Source organism: Hemiscyllium ocellatum, chromosome 1 (assembly GCF_020745735.1).
Source record: "Hemiscyllium ocellatum isolate sHemOce1 chromosome 1, sHemOce1.pat.X.cur, whole genome shotgun sequence".
Classification (NCBI taxonomy): domain Eukaryota; kingdom Metazoa; phylum Chordata; class Chondrichthyes; order Orectolobiformes; family Hemiscylliidae; genus Hemiscyllium; species Hemiscyllium ocellatum.
The window spans coordinates 105,907,758-105,930,634 of NC_083401.1; the positions used below are offsets into that span (position 1 = coordinate 105,907,758).

Below are 22,877 nucleotides of genomic sequence, written 5' to 3' on the forward strand. Positions count from 1 at the left end.
GATCTAAGTACAACAGCAAAGAACACTTGCTTCAGTTGTATAGAACACTGGTGAGAACTGCGTTTGGAGTATTTTGCACAGTTCTGGTCCCTTTTCCAAAGGAAGGTACACATGCCATAGGAGGATTGCAATGGAGGCTCACCAGACTGATTGCTGGGATGATAGGACTAACTTATGATGAGAGACTGAGGAGATTGGGTCTGTATCCTCTGGATTGTAGAAGAATGAGAAGCTATCCCATAGAAACTTGAAAATACTTAAAAGGGATAGACAAAGTAGATACAGGATAAATGTTTCACCTGGGTATGGGGTCTAAAGACTAAGGGATACAGTTTCAGAATGAGACAAGCTATTTAGTACTGAGATGAGGAAGGACTTCTTCACTTCAAGAATTATGAATCTTTGGAATTCTGTATTCCTAAAGCTGTGGAAGTTGAGTCACTAAGTTAGTTAAAGACAGAGATTGATATAATTCTAGTCATTAATGACATTAAGGGATATTGGGATAGTATAGGAATATGAATGAGATAGTTGATCAGTCACAATCTAGTGTAGCAGAGCTGAATGGTCCACTCTTGCTCCAATGTTCCTAAATTGAATGAGTGGGTAAAACTGTTAAAATGAATTACAACAGTTAAATGTGGTGTCATCTATCTGGCAGCATATAAGAATAGACCTGAGTATTATTTAAATAGGGAAATACTTTCCTATGGTGGAATAGTAGCTATGTTTCAAAAATATTTGATTGCAAAACACTGTATGACAGTATCCTGAAGTCAAAAAGACACTACATAAATCAAGTTTCTTTTTTGGGAACGGCAAGGGTAAATATATTTAGGGTTGCATACACACAGATCACTAAAGTGTAGTAATAAAAGCCAAATAGTGAATGCTACAGATCTAAAATAAAAATAGGAAATGTCATAAACATAACAGGTCTGCCAGCATCTTTGGAGAGAGAAGCAGAGTCAAAGTTTAAAATACAATAGGTAGTTTGATCAAAAGTTCACAGATGGCAGAAACTTAATAAATTGTAATAAATAATGAGGAGAATAGCCAAAAACTGCTTGGCAGAGCAGTGGTTGATGAAATTCAACCCGGAAAAGTGAGAAGTAATGTTCTTGGGGAAGACTAACAAAACAGGGAAGTAGATTATGAATGGCAGGATCAAAGAAAGTCCTAAGAGATCAGAGGGCTATTGGTGCGCATAGACACAGATCCCCAAGGCAGATATTAATTTGATTAAGAAGGAATATGAGATACCTGCCTTTATTAACTAAGGCATAGAAATACAACAACAAGGTTGTTATGCTGGAACTGTATAAAATGCTGATTAGACCACAACTAGAATGTGTGCAGAGAGCTCTGGTCACCACATTATAGGAAATATGTGATTGCACTCAAGAAAATATACAGAAGATTTACCAGGTGCTGCCAGGGCTTGAAGGTCTGAGCAACGAGGAAAGATTGAAAAGGCTGGGCTTGTTTTCCATGGAGCAGTCAAAGAAGAAGGGGACCCAATAGAGGTCTACAAGATTATGAGAGGTAGAGAAAGCTAGAAAGGAAAGCACTTTTCCGTCGTAAAGGAGTCAATAACTAAGGGACATAGAATTAAGGCAAGAGGTTAAATTTAAGCATGGCATTCTGGAGAAAAACATTAGGAAATACTCCTTTACACAAAAGGGTGATAAACTCTGCAAAAAAGAAAGTAGATGCAAGCTTAGTGAATAATTTTAAATGAGATTGAGAGAGTTACCAAGGGTAGAAAAGTATTAAAAGACATGGCAGGTGGATGGAATTAAGTTATAAATCAGCAACAATCTCATTAAATAACAAAAAAATGTTCAAAGGGCTGAATGGCTTACTCCCGGCCTTATGTTTCCTCCTACATGTGTGATCACTGTGTGCCACCATTCTGTTTCTCATATGCAGGTCATTTACAGTAGCCTGGATTTGCAGCCATTGGAGAATGAATAGTACCAATAACACTTTCCCCACACACTTTCTATGCATTTTTACATTGGAATTTGAAGCAAATTGAAATTCATTTCAGCATATGATTGCTACAGAAAATCTGGCACTTAAGTGAATAAGGAAAGCAATGGTTAACTTCCTTACCTAATCAGATTGAAGAATTCTTATGAGTATTGTGATGCACAGTTGAAACAAAGAAGCAGAAGATAGAATATTTAATTCAATGCTAAATTATACACAGTAAGAAGAATGGAGAAGGAAAGAAAGACAGGATTAAGAAACAAATTATAGGTTCAAAATAAGGGAGAATTAAAATACTTTGTTTTAAGAAGTCTATAATGATGCAAATCTTAAGGAATGAGAATGCAGACTTATAAAAGTTAATTTTCAAAAGGCAGGTTTAGTTTAGTGGCAATTAATACACCAATAACTCCATTAAATATGTAGTCACACCAAAATAGACAAGCCTTAACTTTTTCTTGCTTAGTGAATGCTTAGTATATATTTGGTGGGTAAGTAAAGGAGTTCAAATATTTCAATGATATTTTCTGGCAGGAACGTTACAACAAAGCTTCTGAAAAAAAAATAAATGTAGATTAATAATTTGTGGGTTTAACTGCACTGCAGGTTGCTGTTCCACTTACTCATTAACAAGCAAGTGCTAATACCTTCACTTACTTTTAGCCATAAAATCTAGGCTCTTTATAAAATCTCTGAGAAAAGCTCTATGTAAAAAATATCAACTGATCTTTGATTTCTCTACAAAAGCCAAGAGAACCATTCTGCATTTCCAAGATTTCCTATACTTTCATTTTAACATTTTTTTCTAGTACTTTTCAAAATAAGTGCCAAAACTTGTACCTTTCTCCTTTTTGACGCTTCAAGATCCCCCTATATTCTTCCCATGATTTCTTGTCTGACAATCCGCCGCTTATAAACTCCTGGAGGTCAGGTCCCTCTTGTAGAAGTGCTTTCTTTTCATCTGACAATGCACTGAAAAACCTCAGCTGACTACAGACAAAGCGAGCAGAGACCTGAAATATTCCGCACACGATTAACAAAGATCCCATATTTAACAAAAATATTAAAAGTTGTCTTCATGTACCAAGAAACAGACATTTATGCAACATGAATTCAAATATTCATACTTGGTACAAACCATTCCCATTATCCACAGATGAATGAAGTCCATCAAACGTACACAAGCTATGTGCAAACCATTCTACTCAAAATGACACAACAGTGGTTTTGGGAAAGCAAATCTTAGCAGGACTTATACACTTAATGGTAAGGTCCTATGGAGTGTTGTTGAACAAAGAGACCTTAGAGAGCAGGTTCATAACTCCTTAAAAGTGGAGTAACAGGTAGATGGGATAGTGAAGGTGTTTGGTATGCTTTCCTTTATTGATCAGAGTATTGTGTACAGGAGTTAGGAGGTCATGTTGCAGCTGTACAGAACATTGGTTAGGCCACTATTGGAATATAGCTTGCAATTCTGGTCTCCTTCCTATCGGAAAGATGTTGTGAAACTTGAAAGAGTTCAGAAAAGATTTACAAGGATGTTGCCAGGGTTGGAGGATTTGAGCTACAGGGAGAGGCTGAACAGGCTGGGGCTGTTTTCCCTGGAGCGTCGGAGACTGAGGGGTGATCTTATAGAGGTTTACAAAATTATGAAGGGCATGAGTAGGGTGAATAGGCAAAGTATTTTCCCTGGGATCGGGGAGTCCAGAACTAGAGGGCATAGGTTTAGGGTGAGAGGGGAAAGATGTAAAAGAAACCGACTGGGCAACTTTTTCATACAGAGAGTGGTACGTGTATGCAATGAGCTGCCAGAGGAAGTGGCGGAGGCTGGTACAATTGCAACATTTAAGAGGCATTTGGATGGGTATATGAATAGATGGGTTTGGAGGGATATGGGCCAGGTGCTGGCAGGTGGGACTAGATTGGGTTGGGATATCTGGTCAGCATGGACGGGTTGGACCGAAGGGTCTGTTTCCATGCTGTACATCTCTGTTACTCTAGCTCGAGGCAGCAGCTCATCATCACCTTCTCAAGGGCATCTATGGATGAGCAATAAATACTGATCAAAGCAGTGATGTCCACATTCCGTAAATGACTTGAAAGAAAAACTAAAATTTCTGAAGAATGGTTTCATTAAGACCTTCTATGCTTCTGTAGCAATAGCCATAGTAGTCATTAATTTGTGTTGCCTTATTCAGATATAATAACCTTTGATGTGATACCTTAACAAATGCCTGTGGAAATCTAAGTACAATATATTTCCTTTTAACCACGGCAGAAGTTACGTCTTCAAAGAAGTCCACTAAATTAGTTAAGCATAATTTCCCATTGAAGGGTCGGGTCTGCAAATGCTGGGGGTAATGATCTGAGTGTGGGTGTCAGGTCAGAGCCTGGGAATGTGGCAAATCTGGGGAGAAGTATAGTTGGGGCTCTGAACATGGGTTTCATATTTTATCTGGAGTTCGTCTATCTATTTAATTGTCTAACTTTTCCTGGGAAATTGTTTTTCCTAACCCCTGGGAAACAGCCGAAGCTCCCGATTTCTGGAAGGCATTAAATTCCTCGATTAAGACCTTTGGGGTCTGCGCTGGAGATTCAGCAGCTCCCTGTACCCTGGAAAAACGGACCGTCCGGCCACTGGGGAAATGTCTCTCTTACTTCCTTAACTTTTATCTTTCTAAATATTGCAAACATTAGATTTTTGTTTTAAATACTGGCAAAGTTATGAAGTGAAAGATCAGTATTCGGCCTCAGTAGAACTCTTGTTAGGTTTCCTGAATGATACTTTAACAAAGGAATGGCCACAGATCCAGCTCCACTATCGACACCCACCCTCCATCCTGCCGTCCCTGTGATGGTAATGTACCCAGCCTCACTGACCTGACACAGCCGTAGGCCAGTCGCCGAGCAACAGCCCACCTGCAGCAGCTTCATGTCGTCCCCTGTCTCACTGAGAGACACCGACACCGACACCGCCGGCAGTACCTCCAGCGACAGCGGCGCCCTCTGGTCTGACCGGGGAGCAGCAGCCGGAGCTGCTGTGTGGCTGGCTAGTAAAACAAGGACTGCAGATGCTGGAAACCAGGTTCTGGATGAGAGTGATGCTGGGAGAGCACAGCAGTTCAGGCAGCATCCGAGGAGCAGTAAAATCTGTGCTGTGTTGCTTAACTGCTTATATGACATACAATGTGATCATTTTTGTCAGCGAACCACAGTCACTGCTTTTTCTTAAATGTTTTACGTGCAGGCAAAGGCATTAAGAAGGAGTTTATTTTTACCTTTCACATTCACCCTGTAATTATTTTGGATTGCAGTACAGTCCGGTATTGACAATACAGTACCAAATGTTTCAGAAACACTTATGTAACGTTCATTAACCAAGGAATTCATCCAGGATAAACCAGGATAGTGTCCAGGAGTATGTAGGCTGTGGAGGTGTTAATGCAGGGTTATGGGGGCTAGTGGCTCTAGGTGGGACGCTCTTCGGAGGGTCGGTGCAAACTCGATGGGCCAAATGACCACTGTATGAACTGTAGGGATTTCATGATTCATAGACAAGAAACAAACTACCAACTATAAATAAGTAAATGGATGCAGTAGGCTATACTAAATGGAACAATATAGAAGGTGTTAAATGTGAAAGGGTTCAGGAATGACGTTGCTGGGATTGGAGCATTTGAGTTATAGGAAGAGGCTGAACAGGCTGGGGCTATTTTCCCTGGAGCATTGGAGGCTGAGGGGTGACCTTATAGAGGTTTATGAAATCATGAGGAGCATGGATTGAGTAAATAGCCAAGGTCCTTTTCTCGCAGGGTAGGGGAGTCCAAAACTAGACGGTACCGGTTTAAAGTGAGATGGGAAAGATTTAAAAGAGACCAGAGGGACAATTTTTTTGTGCAGAGGATGGTGTGTGTATGAACAAGTTACTGGAGGAATGGTGGAGGCAGGTACATTTGCAACATTTAAAAGGCATCTGGATAGCTACCTGAATTGGAAGGGTTTAAGATGGATATGGGTCAAATGCTGGCAAATGAAATGAGATCAGTTTAGGGTGAGTTGGACTGAAAGGTTTTTTTATGCTGTATAACTTTGTGACTCTTTAACAAGGGAAATTATGTTTTTCCAGTTTGATCTCCATTTGAATCAAATTGTTAACTACGCAACCACATTCCTAACATCCACCAAACACAAGCATGTATTATTTCCTCTTCCAAAAAAAGCCCACACTTTATGCATGTATCACTTTAATAATGCTCTTTAAGTGGCATCATTGTTAGGTGCATTTTCAGCCATTTTTCTTCCTCATTGTGACACTTCCTTCTCAGCAATTTTGTATTTTTCCCTACCAACACTTATTCCACCTTCACCATCCTATTGGCATTTACTTTACAGATTGTCCATAGATTTCCCTTTCTTGTAGTGTGTTGTAGAAAAGTTAATTGTTATTTTTCATTGTTTCTGTTTATGCAATTCATTCAGCTTTGTTTTTTTTGTCTTCTCTTTTATCACAACTCATCCACTTCGAGAGGTTAATCCAGAGGTTAATGATAGTAATTAACAAGCAAATCACAAATGCATTAGTGTTCAATAAAAACTAAGAAATCACATTTTTGAAATTAGGACAGGCTTCATTTATGAGTCTAGACCTAAAATTTCACAAGGGTGGCTTGTTAAGGATTGATACTTAGCATTAATTCACCAGTGTGAAGAACTGTCTGCGTGGAGCTTCACAATCTCCCCATGTCTGCATGGGTTTCCACCAGGTGCTCTAGTTTCCTCCCACAGTCCAAAGATATGCAGGTTAGGTGGATTGGCCATGCTAAATTGCCCCTAATGTCCAGGGATGTGTATGTTTGTTGGGTTAACTATGGGAAATATAGGTTTACAGGGATACAATAGGGAGGACAGGTTTGGGTGGGACACTGTTTGGATGGTAAGTGTGGACTGAATGGCCTGCTTCCACACTGTAGGGATTCTGTGAACCACTGTGCATTTATTTGTAATTGCCAAAATAAAAGCCACTATATTAAATTATGACCAGCTGAACGTTATAGGATTTTGCTGTGAGAATTAAGTTCTGCTGATCCATCCCTGACACAGAGACTGTCTTTAATTGACATGAAGAGAATTCTGGGAAAAAGTAAGTGTTGATCAGTAATTTTCCATCTTTTGCATATATTAATTGACTTTTCCAAATATAACCGGTTCATTGGAATATGAATCTATGAAGAATGTTTTCTGTACTCCTCAATGTTTCTTCAGTATGTCCTGCACCTAAATGCACACAACATGGGCGCTGGGAGAAATAAGCACTACTGCTATTTGGCAGTAGTGTCGTGACCAGGGCCAGTGGGGGGGGGAGGGGGAGATGAGGAAAACCAAACAAGGGAAAAAAAATGTAAAACCAGTTCATCATAATATTGAAAACAGTACAGAAACATTGAAAATGGGATTCCACATCCTTTCATAGGGCACGTCATTACACGGATATCTTATAGTTGGGGAAAGGGTCATTTGTTGCCATCGAACTGAGCATTTCATCACCTGACGAAGGGGCAACACTTCGAAAGCCACTACTTCCAAATAAGGCAAAAATGAGGAATGCTGATGCTGGAAACCAGAGTTTAGACTAGAGTGGTGCTGGAAAAGCACAGCAGGTCAGGCAGCGTCCGAGGAGCAGGAAAATCAATGTTTCGGGCAAAAGCCCTTCATCAGGAATAGAGGCAGGGAGCCTCCAGGGTGGAGAGATAAATGGCGGGGTGGGGGAGCTGGGGAGAAGGTAGCAAAGAGTACAATAGGTGAATGGGAGTGGGGATGGAGGTGATAGGTCAGAGAGGAGGGTGGAGTGGACAGGTGGGAAGGGAGATTGGTAGGTAGGACAGGTCATGAGGACAGTACTGAGCTAGAAGGATGGAACTGGGGTGAGGTGGAGGAAGGGGAAAATGAGGAAACTGGTGAAGTCCACATTGATACCCTGGGGTTGAAGTGTTCTGAGGCATTCTTCCTTCAGGCGTCAGCTGGTGAGGGAGCGGCGGTGGAGGAGGCCCAGGACCTGCATGTCCTCAGCAGAGTGGGAGGAGGAGTTGAAATTTTGGGACATGGGGCGGTGGGGTTGATTAGTGCGGGTGTCCCTGAGATGTTCCCTGAAGTGAGGAGGCGTCCAGTCTCCCCAATGTGGAGGAGACCACGTCGGGAACAACGGATACAATAAATGACATTGGTGGATGTGCAGGTAAAACTTTGATGGGATGTGGAAGGCTCCTTTGGGGCCTTGGATGGAGGTGAGGCTATCTGGTGTGTTCTGTGGTGGAACTGGTCCTCCTGCGAGCAGATACGGCGGAGGCGGAGGAATTGGGAATATGGGATGGCATTTTTGTAAGAGGTAGGGTGGGAAGAGGTGTAATCAAGGTAGCTGTGGGAGTCGATGGGTGTGTAAAAATGTCATCCCGTATTCCCAATTCCTCCACCTCCGCCATATCTGCTCCCAATAGGACCAGTTCCACCACAGAACACACCAGATGGCCTCCTTCTTTAGAGATCGCAATTTCCCTTCCCACATGCTTGAAAATGCCCTCCAACACATCTCGTCCACATCCCGCACCACCGCCCTCAAACCATAACAAGGACAGAATCTCCCTGGTTCTCATTTTCAACCCTACCAACCTTTGTATTAACCGCATCATCCGCTGACATTTCCGCCACCTCCAAACGGTCTCCACCACCAGAGATATATTTCAATTTCCGCAAAGACCGTTTCCTCCATGACTACCTGGTCAGGTCCACGCCCCCCCCAACAACCCACCCTCCTGTCCTGGCACCTTCCCCTGCCACTGCAGGAATTGCAAAACCTGCACCCACACCTCCTCCCTCACCTCCATCCAAGTCCCTAAAGGAGCCTTCCATATCCATCAAAGTTTCACCTGCACATCCATCAATGGCAGTTATTGTATCCGTTGCTCCCAGTGCGGTCTCCTCTACATTGGGGAGAGCACTTCAAGGAACATCTCCAGGATACCCGCACCAATCAACCCCACCGCCCCGTGGACCAACATTTCAACTCCCCCTCCCACTCTGAAAAGGACATGCAGGTCCTGGGCCTCCTCCACCGCTGCTCGCTCACCACCAGATGCCTGGAGGAAGAACGCCTCATCTTTTGCCTCGGAACACTTCAACCCCAGGGCATCAATGTGGACTTCACAAGTTTCCTCATTTCCCCTTCCCCCACCCCAGTTCTAACCTTCCAGCTCAGCACTGTCCCCATGACCTGTCCTACCTGCCAATCTCCCTTCCCACCTATCCGCTCCACCCTCCCCTCTGACCTATCACCTCCATCCCTACCCCCACTCACCTATTGTACTCTTTGCTCCCTTCTCCCCATGTATCTCTCCACCCTGGAGGCTCCCTACCTCTATTCCTGATGCAGGGCTTTTGACCGAAACGTCGATTTTCCTGCTCCACGGATGTTGCCTGACCTGCTGTGCTTTTCCAGCACCACTCTCATCTAAACTCTACTTGCAAATAAACCTGTTGGACTATGACCTGGCGTTGTGTGATTTTTAACCCATTTCATTAAAGGTTGAGATCGAGGATGCGCATTGATTAATGTTAGCTAGACATCAGTTGTCCAATTATGCTTTCTAAACCGAAGTCTTTCGGCTTGATTGGGTTTTACAGGTGCATTACATCTTTACAACTTTATGAGTATTTGCCTTTACATGTCCAGCGAGCAGTTTTAATTATAGAAATAAGTGAGATTCTATCCATTCCTTACAGCCAGTTTATTCATGGCTCGAGCAAAGGAAAATATTTTCATTTAATGCACAAGTAAAATAACAGAAACGATTTGTGAAATGAAACCATCAGTTAGTAAACAACTGAACCCACTCCAGTCTGATCAGCAATGAATGGGAAGAGAGGGAAACCTACCGGAAGTGTTAGTCCTGACCGCGGCTGTGCGTGATGACGTATCGTGGTGACGCAGTACGCTCCCCTACAACTGTGCACAGACGGGAGGATACTTTCCTTTCCTCCATCTTGAGCGAGGTGAGATAGTGGGAGTTGATCTACTGTGGGGAATCAGCCTTCATCGGGTGCCGCTGCGCATCTGAGGGGCTGAGTTTCGCCTTAAAAGAAAGGGGGCAAGTTTGTGCATCGGCTCAGGGCAGTATTGCCTGCGTTTTTGTGGCGGATGAGGCTTAACTCTGTGCGTCTCCTGTGACCGAGCCTGCGCTTCTAGGCCTTGGGACGAAGAGTTAACCCCGTTCCTGGTTTGAAGACCACGTCGCTCCCAGGGGTCAATATTGTGCGGGTGTCAGACTGAACGCACCGGAACCGGGTTTTAATCAACCCAGAGTGAAGATCCCGTATAGCTGTCGGGACCCAAACGGAACCCTGGTGCCAACTTAAGTGGAGGGTATAGGTGCTGATTGCAAGTGGCCGAGTCTTCACAGCGTATTGTCAACTCGCACTAATATAATTACTGCCTGTGTGTCTCCCACATGAACCATTTCAGGAATTCCAGTTAAAAACGGATTTGATCAGTGTCAATCCAACTGAAAAGTCAGCCTCTCAGCTTAAGAGCCTCTTGCTAAATTGCTGTTTTCCTTTAGACACCTCGTCTACTGTCTTCTGTTTGATGTCCTGAAGTGTCATCATCGTCGAAATGTAAATAATACGGCAGCTAAATAATGCAGAGAGTGTTTCTGCAGACAAAAAAAAAGGACTTGATATTGATATTGGGGTAAATTTTGGCCAAGTTGTAGACCTCTTATTCCAGTCGAACCAAAGCATTGGAGAGAAAGTATCTCTTCCTCCGAACTGGGTTTCTCAGATCTGCTGAGCTTTTCCAGCAATTTCTGTTTTTGTTTCTGATTTACAGCGTCCACAGCTCTTTTGGTATTTATTCATCATGATTAGTTATGTAGGCACATATGGCCTGAATCCAGCATATGCAATCAGGATTGTATTATTGAAGGTGTTTCTATTGATTTGTTATGTTAAGCTGCAACCCCATCTTTCCTGTCAGTTGGAAGTAATGCATCCTCTGACATTTTTTTTTAACTAGCTGAAGATTTACTCTTGGTGTCCTAAAAAATGTTAATCCCTTATTAGACCCCTCAAGAACAGATTTTTTTAAAAAATAAATTTTACAATTGTTTTTTTTTTGAGACGTGTGCAAATGGGCTGCTGTGTTTCCCACGTTGTGACAATGACTTTGAAAAAGGAATGTTTTGATTGTAAAATGCTTTGTGACATGCTGAATTTATAAAATACATGATATAAATAAGTGTCTTAATTTAATGTGTGATTCAAAAAGAACAGCTCCGCACAATAATGCTCCTAGTATCATATTCGTGTTGGAGACCCCTGTTGAAGTTTTCTAAGGATAGTCTTCCATGTAATGCTCATTGCAGCTGACTGCTGTACTTATTGATTTGGGACTTAGTTTTGCAAATTATGCTGTTGTATTGCTTTTTATATTATCTTAAACAATTTTTATTTATTTCTCAGAATGAAGACCATTCTCAGCAACCAGATTGTTGACATTCCTGACAGCGGTACAGTATCTAACTTTTTTTTTAGGTTTTATGTTCATAACCAGTTATTATACTTTGTGCTGTAATGAGTATTATCTGTTTACAGTTGATGTGACTTTGAAAGGCCGAACAGTCATTGTAAAGGGGCCTCGAGGGATGTTGCGCAGAGAATTTAATCACATTAACCTAGAACTCAGTCTTCTTGGTGTGAAGAAAAAGAAGGTAACTAATTTTAAGCATCTGTTAACTTCGGGTGGCAACTTTGGCGAAAAAATGTTGGTCTAGTTATTTTGCAGGCCTGAGTGAAGATTTGACATGTCTACTTCAGTGATAACTTTGTTGTATGCACTCTCCACTTAAAAAGTACATACGTTCAAGGCTCATTTGGGCAGTGATGAATTTATGGCACAGTGGTTAGCACTGCTGCCTCACAGCGCCAGGGACCTGGGTTCAATTCCCGCCTCAGGCGACTGACTGTGTGGAGTTTGCACATTCTCCCCGTGTCTGCGTGGGTTTCCTCCGGGTGCTCCGGTTTCCTCCCACAGTCCAAAGATGTGCAGGTCAGGTGAATTGGCCATGCTAAATTGCCCGTACTGTTAGGTAAGGGGTATATGTAGGGGTATCGGTGGGTTGCGCTTCGGCGGGTCGGTGTGGACTTGTTGGGCCGAAGGGCCTGTTTCCACACTGTAAGTAATCTAATCTAATCTAAAAAAGACATTGGGACTACTGCATATTGGTGCATAATTTTCAGACAAAAGCTTAAAAGTAGATAATGTAAGGTAATGTGAGGTAGATGCTTGATCGCTAAGAATGGTAGAAAAGTTAGCCAGGTTGTGTAGGAGTATCTTTGTGGCTATTTCTATCTCAAATAGGTATGATGTTTGGGATAGTGTAGGGTGTGTGGGCGATGGTCTCCCAGGGGAGCATAGCTCTGATAGCCTGGTTTCTGGTACCATAACTGACTCTACTGTAATGAGTGGAGCATTTCAGGGAACATCTCTGGGATATGCACCAAACAACCCCACTGCCCTGTGGCCAACCACTTCAGCTTTTCCAGGGGGATGCAAGTCTTGGGTTGCCACTATCACTAAATCAAAGCACCTGCCAACTGGAGGAAGAACTCCTCATCTTCCACCTTTGGACCCTTCAAGCACACTATCAACATCGACTTCACTAGTTTTCAAAACGCCTCTTTCCGTCTCCTCCCCCTCATCCTAGGTCCAACTCAGCACCATCCTCTTGACCTGTCCTGCCTGTCCATCTTCCTCCCCACCAGCCTATCACAATTACTCCCTACCTGCTTCCAGCCTCCTTCCCCCTCCACATTCCTGATAAACAGCTTATTCCCAAAATATCGACTGTCCTGCTCCTTGGATGCTGCTTGACCTGCTGCGCTTTTCCTGTGCCACAGTTTTCAACTCTGTAATGAGGAGTATGTCAGGTTGCAATAGGGGACTCTAGTCTCTGGCATAGACCCTTCTGTTGCCATCAGCGAGGTATGTTGCCTCCCTGGTGCTAGAGTCAAGGGTGTCTGAGAAAGTGCAGAATATTTTGAAAGAGGAGAGTGGTCAGCAGTAGATCATTGTGCATGTTTGTACCAACGGGCATGGGTAGAGAAAGGGATGAGGTGTTGCAGAGATAATATGGAAGCTAGGCAGGATGTTTAAAAAGTAGGTCCTCTGATAGTCCAGATATTACTATTACTGGTACCATGTGCGAGGGAGGGTAGAGCAGGTTATTGAGGAGCTGGTGTAGGAGGGAAAGATGTTTTTCTTTGGACCTATGAGATCTCTTCAGAGGTAGAAATGATCTGTATACAGTCGTTCAATCCACCTGAATTGGAAGTGGACTGATATCCTTGCAGAAAATTTGCTTGTTCTGTTGCGGGTGACTTGTGGGCAGGAATGGCACCACAATGTTCTGAGGTATAGGTACTTCAGGATAGATAAAGGAAGGCAAGAGAGGAGTCGAAGTTGAGTTTTTTGTTAGAGATAACATTACAGCTGTGTTCAGGGGTTGTCATGGTGCGAAGGGCTGGGTGCGATGGAATTTCTGCATACAAGTAAACCATCTCCTTATTCAATTTGTGGGTGTATCTACTAGAGAAGGAATTATAGTTGACCTTCTGTTGGGAAATAAGATTGGGCTAGTGATTGAGACATCAGTGCACGAGCGTGTTGTGGCAAGTGATCATAATTCTATTTGTTTTAAATGTATTTATGGAAAAGGATAGAACTGATCAAAAACTTATATTAGAGCAAGGATAATGATATTAGATAGGAACTTTAAATATTGATTGGGGAGGCTATTCACGTTTAAAAAGACGGTTGGGAAGTCTTTAAAAGTGAGGTAGCAAGTTCAGAGACGGTATATTACTGTTAGTGTGAAGGGTAAGGCTGGTTGGTGTAGCAAATGCTGAGTGACTAGAGCAATTGAAGCTCTAGACAAGAAAACTGAAGTGGTATGTCAGTTATAGGCAGCTGGGACCAAGTGAATTCTTCAGGAATATAAGGCCAGTTGTCTTTTTAATTCATTAATGGAATGTGGGCATCAATCCTTGCCCATCCATAATTGCCCAGAGGCTAGGTAAAAGTCAATCACATTGCTGTGATTCTGGAGTTATATGTAAGCCAGACCAGGTAAGGGTGGTAGTTTTCTTCCCTAAAGGACAGATGGTTTCATTGTCATCATTGGATCCTTAGTTCTGCCATCTGGCATGGCAGGATTTTAACTCCAGCTATTAGCTGGGTCTCTGGATTAACAGTCCAGTGGCAATACCAGTAGGCCATTGCCTTCCATTGTATACTTAAGAGGAAGATTAAGGGGGAGGGGCAGGATATAGCTTTAGGCAAATAGTTAAGGAGAATCCAAAGAGATTCTGTAATTACGTTAGGGCTAAAGAGTAACTAGAGACCGATTTAAGGTCCCTTTAAAGATCAATGTGGCCATGTGTGGAATCACAGGGAATGGGTGAGATACTAAACAAATATTTCTTTGTATTTACTGTGGAAAAAGGCAGTGAAGCTAGGGAACTTGGAAATAAATAGTGATGCTTTGAAAAAAGCTCATATTACAGATGAGGTGGTGGAGGTCTTAAAACATAAAGGTGGATAAATCCTTGGGATCTGATCAGGTGTTTTCTAGAACTTTTGTAGAAAGCTAGGTAAAAGATTGCTGAGTCACTTAAATATTTGTATCATTCCCAACTGTCGGTGAAGTGACGGAATACTGGAGGTTGGCTAATGTGTCATTATTTAAGAAAGGTTGTAAGGAAAATCCAGGAAACTATAGACTGGTGAACTTTAAATCAGTGCTAGATAGGTTGTTGGTGGGGGGGGGGGTAGTCTGAGGGACAGGATTTACATGCATCTGGAAAGGCTAGGATCAATTATGAACAGTCAGCATAGCTTTGTGCATGGGAAATTGTATCTCATAACTTCATTGTTACACCTTCAAACAAATTCAAAGATGGTTGATGGTAGGTGTTGTTTGTGGACTTCAGCAAAGTGGTCGACAAGGTCCTGCTTGGTAGATTAGTTAGTAATGTTAATCACATGGGTTCCAAGGAGAGCTAGCCACTTGGATACAAAATTGATTTGATGGTAGGAGACAGTGGTACAGGTTGTTTTTTTTTGGACTGGAGACCTTTGACCTGTGGTGTGTCACAGGATCTGTGCTGGGTCTGCAGCTTTTCATTGTTGAGACAAATGATTTGGATGTGAGTACAGGAGGTGTGGTTATTAAGTTTGCAGGTGACCTCAAAATAAGTGGTGTAGTGGGCAGTGAATAAGATTCTCAAGTACGTTGGGACTTTACTCTGATAGGCCAATTGGTTGAGGAATGGCAGGTGGTGTTTAATTTAGATAAACGAGGTGTTGCGCTCTGGGAGGCAAGACTTGGACAGCTAATGATGGTGCCCTCGGTAGTGCTGTTGAACAAAGACTGCGGAGTGCAGTGCATACTTCCTTGAAGTGGAGTAGCAAGTGAGGTGGGTAATTGTTGTAGAGGTCATAAAATCATGAGCATGGTTGGGTTGAATAACCAGGGCCTTTCCTGGGTTGGGGAAGTCCAAAACTTGAGGACATAAATCTTTCCTTTTTCACCTTAAATTTAAAAAGCACCTGAGGTAAGATTTTCATGCAGAAGGTAGTGTGTGTATGGAATGACCAGCCAGAAGTGATGGAGGCGGGTACAATTGCAACATTTGGATTGGGATGTCTGGTCAGCACAGAGATGATTGAGCTCTTCCTACATTTTCCTGCTGTCCCAGGAAGCAATTTTGTACGCCTTTGCTATACTCTCTCTCGAGCAAGCATGTTGTCCTTGAGATAAGTACACTAAGCTCCATGTGATATTCAAGGTGTGGCCTCACCAATAATTGTGGCAGGGCATCCTTGTTCATGTATTCGAATCCTCTTGCTATTTATTCCTAATCTTTGTTTTCTGTCTACTAACTGATTTTCTATCTGTTTCAATATACAATTGTCCCCCCACCCTCTTCAAAAATTCAGTGTTTTTAATTTTGCACATTAATCTCTTTCTTTGGACTTTGTTGAAAGCCTTTTGGAAGTCTGCATTGTGGTAATCATTTCATACACCAGTTAGGTGTCACGCTGTTTGTTTTTGAGGAAATGTTGATTTTTGAGAAAAATGTTAACCAGCTCGTTTGAATTCAAGAGTCATAGAGATGTACAGCATGGTTGTGCAACAGATCTCATGTCTTCCAGTCTGTCAACATCTGAACAGGTTCTAGGTGTCCCTGATGAAGACGCCATATATGACCATGCAGTGTCCAGTATTAGATTGTGTACTCATACCATTTATCCCATACTTTGATTTGGGGCTACGTGTTGTCTTGTTGGGCTAGGCTTTTGGGTGCTGCACTTTGAAGGTGTTTTGCCTCTGCATTAGAATGTACAAGGACAAAAAAAAACTGACCATTGTATTTAAAAATGGATGGCACAGCAACCTTTAATCTGGCAGTTTCATATGTCCTTATTTGCCTTACATGTTTGACCAATTGTCATTTAATTTCGTTGAATTTCTTGGAGTTAAAGTCACCTATTAAACACTTGTATAATATCATTTAAAAGGCATTTGACTTGGATTTTCTTTCTGTTTATATGTAAATAACAAGCAGTAATTGATATTCATGGAAAGAGTGGCTTCTTGAGCTCTGAGATGAGCTTTGAAAAGACATGGCAAAAAATCAGGTCAACAGATGAAAAGTAAGGCCATTGTAGATATTAAGGTTATTTGATATCAAGAAGGCCAGGTGACTGGAATGGAATGTTGAAAGAGATGCTGAACCAGATAAATGAAAAAAAAGTGCTCTGGGGCTCCCTGAAAAGTGAGAGATTGACAAGTGAGAAGGAGAGAATTTTCCTTTGAGTAAACTACTGCTTTTAAAGTTTGGACTAACAATGATAGTAAGTGCCTTGTGACAGGCATGTTTGCAATGAGTGGGAACTTACTGTTCTGAATTTGAATCACTGATCTGAAGCTGAGGTTTGTCAATTTGAATGTCTCCATTCACTGTGCTTTAATGCCAGTTTAATGTGGTTAAAAATTATGGGCCTATTTTGGGAAAGGAATCTTTGGAACCTTCCTGTCATTTGAATGTTTTCACAATGCTGGTAACATCCCATTCTAGTATGGGGATTGGTATTTATAAGAGTTATTTTACATTAATTCTCTGGTTTAACCCAGCCTGGAAATCTGTTATTCATATATTGGCAATCTCTGTGTATTTTAAAGATCTGAACATTTTCTGGTCTTCCAGTAAACACATTCACTGAAGGACATTTTTAGCGTTTTCTGAACTGCAACTTGGTGATTGGAAAACACACGTTACCATCACTCTGAAATTTTTATCTGTGCTGTTGTGTAGAAATATAGTTGGGGTTATGATTTATGACTGGGAGTTCAAATATGTTTCAATACCCTAGTATATTGGATTAGTATTCTATTATGGATGTGGTTTTATAACATTTAATGTCTTTGACTTTAATAAACTGCTTTCTTTCAATCATTCATCAGACATATGTTAATTAAGTGTTGCGAAGTGTGTTCTCTTGCTGAGACTTTAACGCATCTTAATTTTTCTCATTTTGGAGACTGCAGTAAAATTATTTACTTTGTCAATATAGCAATGCAATATAAATATTATTGATTTTAAAGTTTACTAGGCAATTAATAAAATTACTGTCTCTCTTTCCAAGCTTCGAGTTGACAAATGGTGGGGTAACAGAAAAGAGCTGGCCACAGTGCGGACAATCTGTAGTCATGTACAGAATATGATCAAGGGGGTCACATTAGTAAGTAACTTATGAGTAGGTGAATTCTGATTCTTCTTTAACATATTTTTTAACTTCAGCACACAAAGATCCATGTTTCTAATGGAAATACTGTTCCATGTGCAGCAAGTTTTTCTAATAACATGACAAAATAAGAATTTATACTGTAGTCCTGGCAAAATTTATTCATGTAGGCTCAGCACATTCACTTTTTGATTGAAGTGCAGCCCAAGATTACTGCTAAGAACATATAGAATTCATTCACTTTTATTTGTGCGATTAAATCTAAAACCAAATGCACATACAATTACTTATTTTGTTCTCTGCTCATCATATTTGCATGACATCTGTGACTGCTCAGCTGAGGTTCAATTCCATGCCTTGAAGTCTAGGGTGTAGTTTGAGTCTGGTGGTTCTTTACAATTCATCAAATAGCTATCTGTGGGATGGTGTGATTTCTTGTCTTGATTATTTTCATTAGGGCAAACCCCTGTCATAGAGGTATGTGGAGCCAAAGTGAGCGCTCTTCTCAAGTGTACACAAACTTTCAGTGATGAATCTTTTGTCTGATTTTTTTATTCTAGTGTTTTCTCTAGACTCTGTAGTATCTCTTTTTTTAAATCCTGAGAACTACAGACCCAGTTTCAACTTGAATGCATTCACGGCACTGATCATACATGCTCTTTCTGTTTCCCTCCACTTCACAGTTCCGCTTGTTTAATGCTGATGTACTGTCTGTAAGGAACCTGAAGTTGAGAGCCATAGTTGATCTGATAATTCACTGCACATTTAATTCCCTAATGTTAGAAAAATGGCAATTTCAGGCATCAATCTTAAATCTTGGCAGGATTTTCCCTCAACTTGACAACTGGAATTGAACCTGGGTCCCTGGTGCTGTTGGGCATTAGTGCTAACAACTGTGCTAACTGCTAAAGGGCTTTTGCTTGAATCAAGTTCATCATCTTAAAACCGCTTTAAATAAATGAGATGTCTAAAACTTGCTCGTGCTTGCTGATGGATTATAGTAGGAATTGACTTAAGGAGAAAACTAGATCATTTCTGCAAAATACAACAACACCCACATTTGCGCATGGCTGAACACCATCAATTGTGGTGAAAGCCAATTCCCTTTTTCTCAAGAATGTACCTTTTTGAATTTGTAAATATTCATATCCCCTCTTTTCCTTGAAAACAAAAATGTGAAAAGATCGTTCTTTAGTTATGACCTTAAAAACAACATGCATAAAATATCTAGGTTGGAACTGGCAACGGGATTCATTGAATAGCAACAAGAAGCATCCATTGTCCTGCTGTAATTGCTGAAAGATGTCATCAAAGTTAAAGTTCAACTTGTTTTGCTACTGTGGAAGAACTGAGTGACATGTTGTGAATCACCATTGTTCCTACTTTGTTGCCCTTGAATAAAGTCAGCAGCAGCAGTCATTGCATCCTTAGTTACTTCACTGTCAATGTGAGTGTTTTCTTGTGTTTTGCCTGAATGTGTCACTCATTAAGGCCAAAAATGAATTCTAAATAAAAGCAAGATACTGAAATCCAGCAGAGGAACAATGGTTAATATTCAAACCTCTGCAGTGGTTTGCTCTGAAATTATGGGAGTTCCTTAACTTTACTGCAGTATGAAAGTAGCAGATTTTGTTGAGCTCCCTGAATTTGGAGCATTATTGTCATCAGTATATATTTTTTAATTAAAACCAGATGGTCAACTTTTTAAAATTCTGACAAGCAGATTAAAATGTAAATTCTTGACTAATGAGGAGCATTGGTTAATTGTAACTTATTTATCAATTTTGTGCTAAAAATGTGCAACGTCCTGACATTTTTGTCCATTTTCCAAAATTAGGGCTTCCGTTACAAGATGAGATCAGTCTATGCTCACTTCCCCATCAATGTGGTTGTTCAGGAATCTGGATCTCTAGTAGAAATCCGTAACTTTCTTGGAGAGAAGTATATTCGTAGAGTCCGTATGAAGCCAGGTAAATAAAAATAGCGTTAAGTATTTTCTGCAAATGTTTTATGAGGAATGTACTTCAATGTAACTCCCTATTTCTTTCTCCTTCCATCAGGTGTTTCATGTATAGTTTCCCAGGCCCAGAAAGATGAGCTTGTTCTTGAGGGAAACGACATTGAGTTGGTGTCAAACTCTGGTTAGTATTTTGTAGTCAACTTGAAATGCCTGGCTATTGAAAATACATGGGAATAGAATAAGAATCATGTTGCTGACTGTCATGTTGCCATATTTTATTAACTACCTTACAAGAGAGAAAAATCTACTTTAAACTTTCATGACTACATGTAGCATCTAGCATTAAAGAGTTATCTTAAAAGGGAATGTTTGAACTAAGCTCTAACTTTTATTTTACCCCTCTTACGAAGTGTTTTCATTCATTAAGCAAAACCCATTAAAGATGGCAGTGCAGGTTCTCCCATTGCAGAACATGGGAGTATGTGATGTAGCCGAGAGATGAGAGCTTCTATAGAAGTAGGGATGTCCTGCTGCAATTAGGGCTTTAGTGAGACCAGACCTGGAATATTATGTGCAGTTTTGGCCTCCTTACCAAAGGAAGGATACACTTGTCTAGGGAAGGGCAGTCATGAAGGTGTACCAGACTGATTCATGGGATGGCAGGCCTGCCTTATGAGGAGAGCTTAAATCATTTGGGTATATAATTTCTGCAGTTCAGAAGAATGAGGAGAAATTTCTCTCTTAGTAAAACCTTTTTTCCCCCTTGGGTATGATCAATTTTCAGAAAAATGAAAGCTACAGTAGGATTCAACTTGACTTTTTTTAAAAGCTGTTTTTACTTATGTAATCTTGAGCGCCTGTTGAATTTATACTAAATGTTTCTAATGGGCAACTTTTAATGTTGCATTGCTCCAATGTGGTTTGTGGATTTGTATTGCCTTTTAATTTCTCTTCCAGCTCCTATTTACATGAATCCTCATCTTCAGACACCTGGCAAATCTTTTTAAAGTTTTTTTTAATGAAATTCTAAATATTCACTTTTTTTTTAAAAAAAAAAGCAAAGTGATGCAAGAGGATCCATATTAGTGCAGTCAGTTTCTGGCTGGAGGTTGGCAAACATGGTGCCACTGTTTTAAGAAGGGCAGTAAAGACAAGCTAGGGAACTATAGACTGGTGAACCTGACCTCTGGTGGGCCAGTTGTTGGAGGGAATCCTGAGGGACAGGATGTACGTGTATTTGGAAAGGCAAGGACTGATTCGAGATAGTCGTCATGGCTTCGTGCGTGGGAAATCATGTCTCGCAAACTCGATTGAGTTTTTTGAAGAAGCAACAAAGAAGATTGAGGGCAGAGGGGTAGATGTGATCTATATGGACTTAAGTAAGGCATTTGACAAGGTTCCCCATGGGAGACTGATTAGCAAGGTTAGCTCTCATGGAATACAGGGAGAACTAGCCATTTTGATATAGAACTGGCTCAAAGGTAGAAGACATAGGGTGGTGGTGAAGGGTTGTTTTTCAGACTGGAGGCCATGTGTCCAGTGGAGTGCCACAAGGATCGGTCCTGTACTTTGTAATTTACACGCGCGCTAAAGAGGTACAGTTAGTAAGTTTGCAGATGACCCCAAAATTGGAGGTGTAGTGGACAGCGAAGAGGGTTACCTCAGATTACAAAAGGATCAGGACCAGATGGGCCAATGGGCTGAGAAGTAGTAGATGGAGTTTAATTCAGATAAATACGAGGTGCTGCATTTTGGGAAAGCAAATCTTAGCAGGACTCATACACTTAATGGTAAGGTCCTAGGGAGTGTTGCTGAACAAAGAGACCTTGGAGTGCAGGTTCATAGCTCCTTGAAAGTGGAGTCGTAGGTAAATAGGATAATGAAGAAGGCATTTGGTATGTTTTCCTTTATTGGTCAGAGTATTGAGTACAGGAGTTGGGAGGTCATGTTGCGGCTGTACAGGACATTGGTTAAGCCAGTGTTGGAATATTGTGTGCAATTCTGGTCTCCTTCCTATCGGAAAGATGTTGTGAAACTTGAAAGGGTTCAGAAAAGATTTACGAGGATGTTGCCAGGGTTGGAGGATCTGAGCTACTGGGAGAGGCTGAACAGGCTGGGGCTGTTTTCCCTGTAGCGTCGGAGGCTGAAGGGTGACCTTAGAGGTTTACAAAATTGAGGGGCATGGATAGGATAAATAGACAAAGTCTTTTCCCTGGGGTTGGAGTCCAGGACTACAGGGCATAGGTTTAGGGCGAGAAGGGAAAGATATAAAAGAGACCTAAGGGGGCAACCTTTTCACGCAGAGGGTGGTATGTGTATGCAATGAGCTGCCAGATGAAGTGGTGGCGACTGGTACAATTGCAACATTTTAAGAGGCATTTGGATGTGTATATGAATAGGAAGAGTTTGGCGGGATATGGGCCTGGTGCTGGCAGGTGGGACTGGGTTGGGATATCTGGTCGGCACGGACAGGTTGGACCGAAGGGTCTGTTTCCATGCTGTACATCTGTGTCTCTATGACTCTAAATGTCCATTTTCAGCTTATTCATTTAGTAGTAATCAGACAGTAGGGACACCAAAAGTACTAAAATATTAAACTGATTTCTGAGTTGTTGCTTGTTTTCACACTGGGGGGTTTTGATCATGCTCCATCTTTGTTCTAATTCAGTTTGTTTTATCTTTTAGCTGCTCTTATTCAACAAGCAACAACAGTGAAAAAGAAGGATATTCGTAAGTTCCTGGATGGCATCTATGTGAGCGAAAAGACCACTGTTGTTCCACAGCTCAGTGATTAACGCTCAGCTCTTTGTGATGCTCAGCACTCATTGTAACTTTAGAATAAATTTTATGGACTGAAGATGGTCTTGTCATTATTTTGTTGTGCAGCTGCTTTTTGGGTTTTTTTTAAACCCTTTGAACAGCATTGCATTCACTTCAATATGATTTTCTCACTGCTAATACAGATTGAATTATTATAATGAGGTTCTTCATCTGGTACAAAGCTAATTAAACCTTCCTCATCTTCCTTATCCCACTATTTATTTTGCTTGAGGTGGAGATAGGATA

At 41.3% G+C, this 22,877-nt stretch overlaps 2 protein-coding genes across 2 annotated transcripts in view; one reads left to right on the forward strand and one right to left on the reverse strand.

Moving 5' to 3' along the window:
- The window catches only part of lias (lipoic acid synthetase), a 29,199-nt gene extending 24,235 nt beyond the window's left edge, over window positions 1-4,964 (reverse strand). The window contains exons 1-2 of the mRNA XM_060831172.1: window positions 4,876-4,964; window positions 2,836-3,008 (exon numbers count right to left, since the gene is read on the reverse strand). Of these exons, the coding sequence (XP_060687155.1) occupies window positions 2,836-3,008; window positions 4,876-4,929 (227 nt within the window). The 5' untranslated portion in view covers window positions 4,930-4,964. The remainder of the gene's footprint in view (window positions 1-2,835; window positions 3,009-4,875) is intronic.
- A 5,018-nt stretch (window positions 4,965-9,982) lies between these two features.
- Window positions 9,983-22,668, forward strand: rpl9 (ribosomal protein L9). Its single transcript, XM_060831184.1, has 7 exons — window positions 9,983-10,038; window positions 11,506-11,552; window positions 11,638-11,753; window positions 17,753-17,848; window positions 19,689-19,821; window positions 19,912-19,992; window positions 22,497-22,668. The coding sequence occupies exons 2-7, from the start codon at window positions 11,507-11,509 to the stop codon at window positions 22,604-22,606; spliced, it is 582 nt and encodes a 193-aa protein (XP_060687167.1). The 5' UTR covers window positions 9,983-10,038; window position 11,506; the 3' UTR covers window positions 22,607-22,668.
- The last annotated feature ends 209 nt before the right edge of the window (window positions 22,669-22,877 follow it).